At 31.6% G+C, this 14532-nt stretch overlaps 1 protein-coding gene across 1 annotated transcript; it reads left to right on the top strand.

The window, feature by feature from the left end:
* The first annotated feature begins 3517 nt into the window (after positions 1-3517).
* On the top strand, positions 3518-9616 carry LOC117181170. Its single transcript, XM_033373738.1, has 5 exons — positions 3518-3816; positions 6886-7035; positions 7900-8436; positions 8685-8816; positions 9266-9616. The coding sequence occupies exons 1-5, from the start codon at positions 3646-3648 to the stop codon at positions 9614-9616; spliced, it is 1341 nt and encodes a 446-aa protein (XP_033229629.1). The 5' UTR covers positions 3518-3645.
* Positions 9617-14532: the final 4916 nt, after the last annotated feature.

The following is a 14532-nucleotide window of genomic DNA, read 5'->3' as shown; positions in this document are numbered from 1 at the left end:
AATGGGATGAATGGATGCATGATTCACATTCCTCCATATGGTCTTTACTTCATGCCTTAACTCGCTATACTTATGGATCTTGGTTGTATAGGTTGACTGAAAATTTCGGTTAAGTGGGCAAGCAATGTCGATGATGTAGACTCTTCCACCTTTTTTAGGTATTATTATTATTATTATTATTATTATTATTATTATTATTATTATATTGTTTCAGCTAGATAACCTTTATAGATCAAATTTAAAATCACCGTAAGAATAAGCGGCTAGATATTTGCAAAGGATTAAGAGTTTAGGCTAGAATCACTTAAAATTGTAAAGTAATTATTTTATTTCTTCTATTTTGTAACAAAAGGCATCGATTCACTTTGAATTAATTAATTTGCATTCAAATTTCAATTTCTAAATCCTGCAGCTAAAAAAATAAGTTTAGTGAGCAACCAATGACTTTTAGTTAGAATAGCTGGATCTTCAATATTAAAAGTGTAGAAAATAATTTAGAAAATACGAGTAGATAAATTGTAAGTATAAGGAGTTTAGGGAAACTTAGAAGTAAGCTAAGGCGAACGAAAGCATGAAACTAAGAAGAGGCCCAACCCCAATGCCCAATCCCCTTTTCATGGAGGGTCGAGGATCCGCAGCAGCCCCTGCGTGAGAGAGAACCAGCACTCGATCTTCGATCTTTCAACAGTACGGTTGTTTTTCTCAGTTTCTCGAAACGTCGAGTCTCTGAATAAAAATTACAATTTTTCATTTCGCATAGTTGAAATTCAGTCTTCTCATTTAATATTAATTCTAAAGTTAAAATAAAGAATCTTTTATAAGACTTTCAGCACAACGCGAGGCGAACTCTAGTTTCTTGCAGCAAGGACTCCGATTCTTTTCGGCGGCGAAGTCCGACGGACATCGGTTGGGGAGAACTTCATTCTCGAATTTCGCGCGCGAATAAATCCCCGGGCATAACACCGCTCACATTGTGACGCCATCTGTATGTTAAAATGTTAATGAATGTGAATTTCAAAATACCGCGTGTTTGTTGATAAGTTTCATGGAGAATAAACACCTTAACACAAATCTTTGATTTATAAATATGTAGCATGTACTTTCAAAGACAAAGAAAATGTTTCTATAGAAATAATATAGGATTAAAACAGATTGAATTTGAATGTAATTTGAATACACTGATTTTGGAAATTACTCTTTATTTCACAAGAAAATTTTTGTATTCATTTATCGTCTTCCATATCCTTACGCGTCTTTTATTGTTTACTTTAATAAAAAAAAAGTACTTTAGTAAAGAAATAAAAAAAAGGTTTTTTGCAAACAATAGTATTCAATTTTTATTTATATTATATACCTACTTAGAATGTTTTCCTGAAACCACCCTCTTATCTTACCCTTATTTATTATTACAGATAATTACGTATTTGCTAATATCTTTCCAAAATATTTGAAAACATATCATGTGTAACTTCTTGTTAATAATAAGCATAGTAATAATACTTGTATTCTTCATGATGCTTATACACCCTTCGAAACGTTATGTTCAAGAAATGTTTTTCATATACTTTTTTATGTAACAAACAAAATTGCTGTCTACTTAATCTACAAAGTGTGAACAATTAAAAGGAACAATATTTTTGCAAAAAATAATGTGCTCATACATTTTTAAGCAAAACCAAGTCCCACCGCAGAGGTTAAGGAACACTTATAAACGTGAAAGTTTTCCTAAAAGTTATTTAATCTGACAAATATTTAAGAATATTATATCAAATAAACGCAAAAACAATAATCAATTCAAATTTAGCTTTAAAATTAAAAGAAATTTCGTTACCATTCGTTACTGGAGAATTTCCTCTATTTGACCGAAAATTTCTACCGTTACCGGTAATTTCAGGCAACGACCCAATACTAGTCCGAGCAAAAAGCAAGGGGTAACCAATTATCCAGCGCGAAATTCAACAGACGCGCTTGAATATCTGTTGACATTCTTTCAGAAAACCCTGAAAAATGGATGAAATCCATTGAAATCTCTTAAATCCCTGAAGTTTTCTAGAAACGTGTTGGAATCCATAAAAGCATTTAAATATCATTGATAACCTGAAAACGTTTTTAAAATCATTTGCAAATTTCTAAAATCCTAAAGAGTTCTTTAAAAACCGTTCACAATTTTAAGGCTAAATCGTATAACAGTCGAATAAAATCCCATAATAGAACATCATGAAATAAATAATATCTTTTAAAATTCCTTTAAAAAATGATGAATTCTTCTCAAACCTCTCAAATCCCGCTACATCCACAAAATTATATAAAATCCCTTGAAATATATGGTATTTTTTTAATTCCTTCAAATCCTTTAAATATCGTAAAAGTTGGTAAATCACTTGAAATTGTTGAAATCCCATGAAATTATGGCAGTCCGTGAAAATTCACTGAAATTTATAAATTCTTGAATTCTCAAATATTATAAAATTCCTTGAAATCTTAATAATCTTTTAAATTTTTGAAATCTTACGAAATGATTTGAGATGTATGTAAAATTGTTTGATCTCTTGAAGATTTCTATAATCAGGGAGACCGTTTTAGTTGAGGGAAAAATTTGCTGTCATTTCTTGATGATGAAAGTTTAAAAATCATCTCTCAAGGTTGATTATTTTTCGTTTAAAGTAATCAAAACAAACAAAACAAAACAAAATTGGCATTCAAACAATGAAATTAAAACTTACAAAATGGAGCAATTAAACACTTTTAAATTGAATAATTAAACTGTTTAACTGCAAAATTTCAAATTCTACATTTTTCTAAGCTGAGCAATCCATACTATAATTGCGATGTAAAACATTTTGGAAATACGCATTGTAAACTAAAGGATATAAAAATTGAAATAGTTAACAATTCAAGTTAGCATTGAAAATAGTTAGAATCGAACGTATATTAAATTGACTTACATTATTTGATATAAAATTTGTGATACTTCAAGCGATTAGGTCCGAGATCCCGCTGCAAAATTCGACATGTATAATGCTAATGCAAGAATCAAATTTTTTAAAATGTATTGTTATTAATTGGCAACTGCTCTAAACGGTTTTCATAATCATTTTAGTACAAAGTTCAAAAAACAATGTCAAAACAGCAATTGTTAATGGATTTTTTTTGAAATTGAAAACATTTTGTTAAAGAATTATTTTTTTTCAATGAAGAACTCAGTCAGTGGTTCAATATAGCACTGTTTTGCCATAGTGTAACTTGTTCTGAATCTCAGTTGCCAGGTCAAAGTAGTGACTTACCTTTGATCTTTTCGCAACTATCTAGTTAATGGACGAATTTTGCATAGAACTGAAGAGCGTAAAATTTCAATCGTTATGCAAAGCGGTTGTTACGGCTCCGATGGTGCAAACAAGTTGTTGCTCGCTTTAAAAAAGTCGCGCGGCGCAGCAAGACGACGACACGGATCGACGCCAATGGCGTCGATGCCTGTCGCATTCGAGTGTCGTATTTTACAAGTTTCAATTGGATATTTACGTGGCAATTGCATAGATTTTTAGTTCATTATAATTTAGTCCAAGTATTCCCTGCAATGAAGAAGTGTTTTCTGTGGGGGAAAAGGGATGGTGGCGTCACGGAGTTTGATGACGAATCTTTTACAAAATGCTACCAAATTTTGGCTTTCCGTCGTCACAAAACCACGCACATGGAGAAGTAGAATTGTGCCGTGAAAATCTAAATGCAATCGGCAAACATCCGCAATGCTGCAGGAAAATAATTGTTCTGAAAAGGAAATTTCGAGATGAATTCGTCAAGTTTCGAGAAAAGATACAGGTAAATATTTTTCTAGGTTATATTTTTTCCACGTGGAGTTTCCACGTCATGATATCTTAAAAAAAAATTTATTTTAATAACTGTAAAAATTTTTGATATTACAACTCATTTTGGTACAGTCTTCCGTTCTGAGAAATGCAGCTGTCCTCTTTTTTAAATTTCATTGTCAACGAGATTACACTGAGATAAAAATACTTCTGAATCAAAGAAATTTTGGTTTGAAGCATCAAACAGTGCTTTTACGCTTGGTCAAATTCATATATAATCCATTCAAAAGCATATGCTATTGTTTCTTATTTTTTTAATTCAAATAAAATAATAATTTATAATGCTCCCGCGACGATAAATTTTTTTTTCACAAAATAGTAAAACTATTGGTAAATAACTATCATGCACATACTTTCCGATTCATTTATTTCCATAATCGTAATTAATCATAATTTTTGTTGACACTTTTTCTCAAGAAAGGAAAAATTTTAACAGCTTGCCTCTTGGTCATTTTTTAAAACTTTTCTCTTTGTAAATAGAAGTATAATCAGGCATAATAACATTTATGTACATTTCAAAAATAATTTTATTATATTTCAAACTTGTAGATATAAAGTAGAATGAGAGATAAACAGCACAGAAAAAATGACAGAGAAAGTTTCATCGATTCCAGGTGAAAGATTCACCACAACAGAAATTAACCTTGCCAGATAAACTTTACATGAATCGAAGATAATTTCCGATTCTTAACCTTGCCTGGATAATCTTTCACCTTGTAATCGCTCCAGTTTTATTCGAGGTGTAGTGAGAATTAAAACGCCAGCGCTATCTATCGTCGTTTAACTTTATTAAATTGGAGAGAAACGGGGATTCCCACCCGTCAGTTGTTTTTGCGCTTTTTGCTAAATGGTATTAAATAAGTTCTAATTTGTCTACAATAATGAAATTTGTTTCTTAAGAGATATATGAGTAATAACAATTTTTTGCCTTTTTTCTGTTGCTGGTTCTATATGTTTTAGCAAAATTTGTTCACTTCAGCGTAACGCAGTAGACGAGATCAAAATTATGCTCCTAACCTCGGTGAAACTTTTTCCAAAATATGTTGAAATTTTAACAGTTGCAAGTCTTGCTTGCAACAATTTTTAAGTTTTGTTTTTTCTGTGATTGTCTTAAATCTGGTGCCCCGATGAATATCTCGAACTCATTCAGACTTTTCTGTTTTTCGTTGCTTCTAAGGAAGCCGTAGCAGACGACAGCTTTTATTCCACCGTAGGTTAAACTTTCGCCAAATAGCATGTAAACTTTAACAGCAGGTAATTTTACGTGCAACAAAATTTAACTGAAGTTTTTTCTGTGAGTGAATTAATAAATGTCACTTCATTTTTCGATACGAATAATCTACATTAAAAATTATTATTAAATTAATAATTGCAAAATGTAATTACTGATTAAAAATAGACATTAATGTATTAATATAGTACATTATATTAATATTCAGTTAAATAACAATAAATAATACCACCATATTTATTATGCTTTATTGATGAAAAACTGTGATTTTGATCAAATTGACTACCATACATTTGCAAATATGTATAGTTCTTTAAATTTTTGAATTAATTTTTCTATTTTGTTTTACTACTCCAATTGTTTAAAAAAACTAGAACTTTAAAGATGCATGATTTCAAAATTTAATTAGTTAGCAGTGCTTAAGAAAATTTTTGTACATTTTCTTCAGATGTTTATTCTTTGTATATATTATTAATAATTTAATTTACAATGACGAACGAGATGCTTAAAGATCCCGAAAAACAGAATTTCCGACTATGTAAAATTGCTGAATAATAAAATATCCGTTAAAAATTTTCGAATTATGCAATTCCTGAATTATAGCAATTGAAAAAAATGTTGTTTTTTAAAATAAATATTATTTATTGATTGATTAAAAACACAATAATCAAATATATTTATTAAGACTATTTCTTGAATTTCAAATAACAATAATTTTATTAAAATTTTATAAACAAGTAAATTGAAAGCCACGTGCTCCTCGAACGGAAAAAGAAATTTTTCCCTAAATTTTCTCCGGGCCTAATAACATTTTTTAAACACACTTTGCATGATTTTTATCAGTACTAATTTACTTTGAAGCTTCTTTTTAATTTTTCTGTCAAATAAGAATTCGATTGTTGAGAACATTTTTTGTAGTTTTTTTCATACGATGCACATTTTTGAACAAAATTTCTGATTCAGAAATACATTTTTTTAAGTTATTATTATTTTAAATTCCAATCATTATTTTTTAATGTTTTGAATGTATCAAAAAAATTATGTGATCAAAGTATTTGTTTCTTCCTTGCAGCTTAATTTGATGCTCTTCAAAATTTGTTGGATGATTCGAAAATATATTAATTTAACATGTGCAGTTATGTTTCACACGGCAAGATTTTTCTTTTTAGCGAAAAATGTTACCTTAGAAAGAAATGCAAACCTTAATCAGATAATAGAATATACAGATGACTCTAAATTTATTTTTCTTCGTTTATGTCACAGATGGGGTAGATCTGATAGTTTATGCATTTTATCGTATTCGAAAGCACCATTCATTGTAACTGCAATAGATATTATCAAATCGAAAGTATCTGTGTTCCGTGGTAATAATGTTCTCTAGAAATTAAAAAGGTAATTGATTAATTCAAAAGTATGTTTAACGCTTTAAATACAAAATTTTCTTAAAATAAATCTTCATTTCTTATTCTTAGCTTTATATGCTTGAGCTTCATATACATATTCGTCAATATTTTAATCTAGAGTACTGTATTCTTTATTCAAAAACTCGAATTATTTCACTCAAAGCAATATTTATTGGACTATTGACATAAATTATTGTATTTATAACGCGAAATTAAGAGCACCGACACTTTTCAATCAAGAGTACTTTTTTCTCAGTGTAGAAAAGGATTACAATGGAATTAGAGAGAGAAAGAGAAAAGACAGCGGCATTACCCTGAACTTGGTCTGTATCCTGAAACTTAAGGTACAGTAAAAACTTCAGGTACATTTTTATTCAATTTCTTATAGAATGATGATAACGCTAAAAAGAGAAATGCTATGCCTGAAATGCAAAGCACTAATAATCCAGGAAGTGAATTAAATAACCAGAAAGAAAAATGTCGTGTACCTCTTTCTGAATCTGTAGGTGTTGGTGATTGTTGCGGCTCTATTCAGAAGGTAAATATGAATATCGCGTAGAGGAATGCAGAAATACGGAATCACCATGTTTATTGAGTAATTACAAAATATCAATACAGAAATTAAATTTCATTACATTCTCTTTTATAATTACAATATGTGAAATTTAATATTAAAATTTTCTATTGCATGAAATTATTTTCCAAGTATCATTTCCCACTTTTGATTAATTCTGAGTTATATTTTCAATGTATTGTTTCCGAAATTAGATCAAAAATTTATTCGGAGTAGATGTAAAGTTATATTCAAACAATTTTTTTTAAATCATTTCTTTGTACGGTTCAAGTCGATTTTTCATCTCAAGTTACACCAGAAAATTTAGTTATAAAATTTTTATTTCACAGTTTTATTTCTATAATTTTAACTTCCAAGTTTATTGCCTAAAAATTAATTTCAAAGTTTAATTTTTCGGGTATAAATTTCAACATTTCATTTAAGGAAATTTTTTCCGCGTGTTATTTTTCGAGATTTATGTTATTATTCTATTTTTGAAGTAAGAATTTCAAAGATCCATTTTTAAATTCTAATTCAAATTTTCGTTTTAAAGTTCCAACCCCTGCAGAACAGTAATGTTGAATCGACGTCGATTCAACATTACGGTTCTGTAGTTATTTAAGCGTTATTTGAAAAGCATGAACAATTGGAAATTTAGTTTTTTATTTCTCAAATTCAATGTTATTCTCAAAATTTAATTTTAATTTCAAAGTTTTTATTGCAGTTTCCTTTTCAAACATATATTAAAAATAAACAATAATTAATTACGGTAAAGTTTAGAACGTTTCGTAATTTCTATCAAAGTACATTATACTCGTAAGAGTTTAATCAATCTATTTGCATTTTTAGGATTCAAACACAACCTCCACTTCTAAACGACCGATTATTGAAGCAGAGACTTCTTCGACGTCACATGAAGTAAAACCGTCGTTAATGCAACAGTCATCGTTATTACAGGAAAAGGCATCGGCGGTTTCTTCGAGTAAGTCAAGACGAGAAACATGCGTCATATGCAACACTGTTCGAAAGAACGTCGGTAACCAAAAGGCATGTGCTTCCGTTACAAAGTGTGTTGAAAGTATTCAAAAATTAAGACAAGCGGCCACTACTTTAAATGACACGGCGTTACTGTCGAAACTAGAAAATAGTGTCAAAGTTCCTTATCACCCAACGTGTCTTTTGATATATAAAAGAAAAAGTATTAAAATTGCGAATGAACAACCTGGAAGTGGGCCTTGGCACAGTAGTCGACAACTACACAAAGAAGCTTTCGATTCACTATCCGTTACAATACGACGAGAAATAATTGAAAACGGAAAAGTCCTCTACTTGTCAGAATTGTTCGAATGGTACAGGGCCCTGTTACAAGAGTTTCAGGGGAAGAAGGTTTCAAACGAAATATTAAAAAATTTTATAGGTAGCAACTTGGAAACAAAAATTTTCAATGCCTTTTGAGATGAGGTCATTCTTGAACAGTCAATGGAACAAAATGGGAAAAAATTGTTTATAAAAGAGATCTTAATGTTAATCAGTTAGCTAGTGCAATGGCTGAAATTGAGAAAAATGAAGAAAGCAAGTTAAATAACGCAGCCTATTATCTACGAAATGTAATAACTTCTATTGATGGTTAAAAGTTGCCTAATGAAAACTTGTCATTGGGCGATGTTCCTAAAGGCGAATGTAACATTCCAAAGGAGTTATTGTCTTTCGTTAGCAAGATTGTACAAGGTCCAGATAGTCGTCGGCAAGATTCTGAGGATGATCTTGTAAGAATACATTCTATCTGCAGTGAAATAATTTATTCCGTCAGGTATTAACCCAGCATTCGGTCTCTGCACTAACTTCACTTTCAAACATTTTAATCGGTTTGCTGATACGGCTAGTGGTAAAGATACGCTTTCTCATACGGTCGGTATTATTTACCAATTCAGTATTTCTCGTCATGTAACGTCAAACGAATCTGACGCGTTCGAAAACTTGTTACCTTCTATTTTGCGAAACACTAATTGTGACTCCTCGGGACAACCCCTCCGAAAAAGACATCGTTTTCAGATGATAAGAACAGATATTCAGCCATACTTTAAAAAGTTAACGACAAACGTGACCTTTACTGACGACAGAGGATATAAAAAGTTTTCTTCGTGATTGCGAAATTGAAAAGGAAATGACTGTTACTGGAGATGCTGTGTGAGCAATTTCACTTTCATTCTACAAGCCGAAGTTGATGTTATTATGTTTCAACTCTCAAACATTCATTGACGACAGTCAACGTCAAGTTGTATATTATCTACCACCATTAAATTCGTCACCTACGTCAAACGCAATGGTTCACGAAACAATGGACCGCGCTAAAGATATTGCAGCACAGTGTAATCAGGAGGTAATCATTGTCACCTACGATTTAGGGGTTGCAAAAATCGCGATGCAGATTCAAAAGGCTGCAGTTCTTGCATTTTATTGCCTTTTTATAAACCTAGGAAGTTTGAACCATTTCTTAGCTTACTTCAAGGCTCTCGGGAAATTCATCGAATCGGCAGGTTTGATTGAAGTTGTGGTCCAGGCATAGGTTTTATCAAGTGGCTCAGCCAATTGCTTTCTCAATGAAAAGCGTTTCAATCGCTGTAAACGTATTCACGTTTAGCTATATATTATCTATATATTATCTTCTGCCTTGCAAAATGTGGTCAGCGCCGGAAGACAGCTCTATATTGCATGATGTGCCTTCAATTTGTTCACAATTACTTGCGTCTTTCTCGAAGTATTTATATCAGCGACATGGAGTTATATATTGACTCCGTTTTTGACGTGTCAAATTTTGTTCACTTTTAATCAACCAAATTATGTCCAATGGTTAGTTTTGTACGCCAGTAATTTGATGAAATTGAAACTGAACGATTCTTCTCTCGCTTCTCATTTTGCTCGCGGTACCTTTGGAGTAAAGCGCACAAATGGATATTTTTTTTGCCTTCTACAATTGACTTAACTCTCAAACGAACGATCAATCCTGATGCTGCAAACATCTTGACAGGAGTTGGTCACTTTAGTAATCCGATAAAAGGCCCGAGAGCGGTGGGCGGCAAGTCACGCTCTGGTGAGAACAATCATTTTCCAATTGATGACAGATATCAAACTCACGCGTAATGATGACGTTGCGACTTCGATGAAAATCAATCGTTCAATGTTTTAAATGGAAGAGCTACCCCACTTGAAGTTGCAGACTTCCTTTTGGTTGAGGAAACTATAGGTCGAGAGAAAAAATACAAATTTGTTGACGAATGCAATGTCTATGAAAGTAGATTTTCGAAACCAATAAGGCGCAATAAAATCTTCCATTTTTCGCACGATTGCATTTACAAAGTGCAGAAAAATAATAAAAATGTCAAACAAGGGCTATTAAGAATGGAAAGAGATATTTTTGGACGTCTATTGTGAATTGCGATCGATAAAAAGTAGACATTCAATACTGCCTCACATACCCCTTGGCTCCGGCACCCCCTGCGCTCTTTTAGGGTCACAGCGACATGTTCAAAACAGGTAAATCTGTACTTACAAAACCCCTCTAATCATGTATTGTCACCACAGTTCCCGACACATTCACATTCTGATAATCGATGGTTTTTATTTTTTGTATCTACAGGGAGCGACAATTCCATCGACTTTTGACACTGTTTTAAGAACAATTTTGGCGAAATCGTGCGCCACTCCAGCGAGTGAAATTTATCTTTAAGACATAAAGTACAAAATTACAGAACCTCGTCAAACTAGACCAGTTAATTTCTTACTCGCTCTGAAAAACTATAAGTTCAAAAAATCGTGAGTCCGATTTTTGTTTTAATATTGGCAAAACAATTTCATGGCGCCAATCAAAAAGGACAAAAACGTCATTGTAACTTTTGATGAAAAAAGTTTTTCTTTTATTTGTGAAGATAATCACGTTAGAAAATAAGAAGAGTGCCTGCTAGAATTCAACCACAAAGAAGAAGACAAAATAATCATTTTTAATATAAGTAAGCCTGATCCTCACGCAAAATCCTCATCAAAGCATCCGATACGGACGTTCCTGTCATTCTGCTTGACAATATTCACAAATTTTCGACAATGCAAATTTGAATAGATGATGGGAATACTAAAAATAATCAACTAACCTGCAAAAACTTTACAGAGCTAGCATCAAGGTTAGGTTTTTCATTGTGTCTTGCTGTACCTGGATTTCATGCCAACAGGTTCAGATCACACTGCTGCATTCTTCCGCAAAGAAAAACTTCGGCCTTTTTGTTTACTTGAAAAAAATATCAAATTCCAAAACGTGTTTTCTTTATTGATAGATCAAATAATTCTATTTGACAATGATAAAGTAGATGCGATACAAGAATTCACGTGCTTGCTGCATGGAATCAAAAATTGCTTCAGCGTAAACACTGCGCGTTATGAATTTTTTCAAAAAACATACTTCAAAAAAGGCAAGGAGAAAAATTTTTGCGTTCCATTAAATGTTTAGATTCTAGCAATATTCATTTGTGTTGGAAACTTTACCCTATTGAAAATTCCGACGTCGTTTACTGCGTCGGAAATTACGTCGTTTTTGACGTAGTAAACTAAATAGTAAACTACATAGTAGACTATGTGGGATACAAGGTGGGATACGACGTAGGATACGAGATCGTTTACAACATCGTAAATTGAGATAGTACAGTACGTCGTTTACAAAACTTTAAAATTGTTTCCTAATTTTTTTATTAATGCATACTGAATTCACGAAATTAATTTATAGAGATACTGGTTAGAGCTTGCAATAAAACAAAATTATATATTTTTTAAATTACATTTTTCAACAAATTAGTAGTGATAAGTAGTTTATCATTTAACAAACCAATTATATCTTAATGTCTAGATTGCGATATAAAGTTCATTATAATATCTGATAATCTGTTATTTCTTTCTAAGAACATCATATCCTTTGGCTCTTACGTACGCACGAATTAAATTATATTTTTAACGAAAATAATAGTGTTAGGTAACTTATCATTTAAAAAAACAATTAAATCTTAATGTCTAAATTGCAATAGGAATTTAATCAAAATATATAATAATATGTTATTTATTTCTACGATCATCATATACTTTAGCTCTTAAATAAGTACGAATTAAATTATATTTTTCACGAAAATAATAGTGTCAGGTAACTCATCATTTAACAAAACAATTAAGGTTGTTGGTTAAATCCGACTTTGAATTTATTTTTTTATACGTACGGCACAGAATCAATATCTATTTTTCCGAAGTATTTGTGAACGAAAGCAAGAAACCTTATCGAATATCCGGGGGTTTGCTAGATCCTCGAAGCAATAAAATGTTGAAAAATCAAAAAAGTTTGCGAGGAAATGATTATTTTCACGACAAATATGAATTTTGCGAAAGATAGAAATCAGCGGGTAGCAGACGACAGCATTTAAACGGTTGGAATAGTTTGAAATTTTTTTTTTTACTCCCAATTCTGACATAATAGAAGATTTCTCGAGATATACCAGGTTTTCAAAGAGTGGCCCTTTAAAAACCTGGTATATCTCGAGAATTCTTCTATTATGCCAGAATTGTGAGTGGAAAAATAAATTTGCAAACGATTCTAACCGTTCAAATGCTGCCGTCTGCTACCCGCTGATTTATATCTTTCGCAAAATTCATATTTGTCGTGAAAATGATCATTTCCTCAACAAATTTTTTGATTGTTCAACATTTTTCTGATCCGAGGATCTAGCAAAACTCCGGATATTCGACACGTTTTCTTTCTTTCGCTCGCAAATCCATCGGACAAAATATATATTGAGTCAGTGCCTTACCTATAAAAAAATAAATTCAAAGTCGGATTTAACTAACACCCTTAAATCTTAATATCTAAATTGCAATAGGAAGTTCATCATAATTTCAAATAATCTGTTACTTTTTTCTACGAACATCATATATTTTAGCTCTTAGATAAGTACGAATTTTTCTCATTCGCATTTCTCTTTGCTTGCCAGTTACTCCAGCATCAGTAAGTTTGCTGTACAAACAATCTGTGAAGATAAAGAAAACAGTTAACAGTAAAGGCTGTAACTGATTTTTAGTTTGAAAGTACTTTTTAAAGTTTACAAGTTCAATTTAAATTGTTTAATTACTGAATTTTAATAAACTCATATTTTTTCGAAATTACTTTTAAATTTTGGAAAATATTATCTTACCTTTTACTACTTCAAATTTTTCAGGAGTTAAAGGCAATCTGTGTTCCTCTGGGCAATTTCCTTTCCGTTATTTTCTCTCTGAGCATTTAAGCATCTCCTTTGAAGAACCTCCTTCCCCCATAACTTTTGAGCTATTTCCCGAACAAACCTTGAGTCAGAATATGTTTTCATCATGTCCCAAATGTCAGGGTGAATCGAAGTATTTTCATAAAGGTTGATCTGTGTAAGGAAAAAATTTATTAGCAAATTTTTCAATTATTGTTATCATCACAGTGAAAGGTTGTCATCGATGGAAGTTTCCGAAATTAATTTCTTAAAAGTATGTAAAAAGCTATGAAATAGAAGATAATATTTTGACGTCCATATGAAAAGGGCCCTTATTAAAGGTTCTGGTTTAGAATATGTCTGGTCATACATAAAAATTAGATATAAGTTAGGTGTTTTTTGGGTAATCAACCATAAGGGCCCATTTCATATAGATGTCAACATATATACCCAATCCTCAGGTCTTTCGGAGCGTTTTGGAACGTATAGAAAAGCATCATTTTTAATGTCTGCTCTTCTTGAACTAACAGAAGCGAGAGAGGGTCTTTTTTCAATTTGCTGGCGACCTGGGACTTGATCTTCTTTGGGCCTTGCATCAAATGATGCAGAATGTCTTCTAATTGAAGATTTTGATGCACGTTGTGCTGTTAGATTTATTAATTCTGAGATTCTTGTATTTGATGAACTTGCAATTTCGGGAATAGTTTCTATACTCGTAATCTTTGGTTCACTTACAGTAGCTATATGAAACAATGAAGTATGATTTGTTATAATAAAATGTCTTAAACATGCAAAACTGAGAAGAAGCATAATTAAAAAATGATCAGTTATGCTTACCATTTGAGTGTGTTGGTGAATCAATAAAATTACTGTTGCTAGTGTCAAGTATGAAGGTGTCGTCAGAGTCTAAATCGTTGTTATTTAAATTTTTAGTAGAAGCAAAAACTTCCATAACTTCACGAGTGGCCATCAACTTCGTGTCATTATTTAAAATGTCTTTATTTTTTACTTCTTACACAGAAAATCGCCGATCCTTCAATGTACACCGAAATCGGTGTTCAATAGAGTTGCAACAAATTTGAGCCATACAGGTTCATTTGGAGAATCTAGGGGAAAAGCATAATTTAGACCCTGCTTTTTCTCATCCAATGCAACGTGAAGTGTCGTCTACAAACTGTGGTCACCTGTCAAGATCATTTTGTCGGTAGTTATTTGAGTG

Source organism: Belonocnema kinseyi, chromosome 10 (genome assembly GCF_010883055.1).
Source record: "Belonocnema kinseyi isolate 2016_QV_RU_SX_M_011 chromosome 10, B_treatae_v1, whole genome shotgun sequence".
Lineage (NCBI taxonomy): Eukaryota > Metazoa > Arthropoda > Insecta > Hymenoptera > Cynipidae > Belonocnema > Belonocnema kinseyi.
This window is presented reverse-complemented; position numbering and strand designations above follow the sequence as displayed.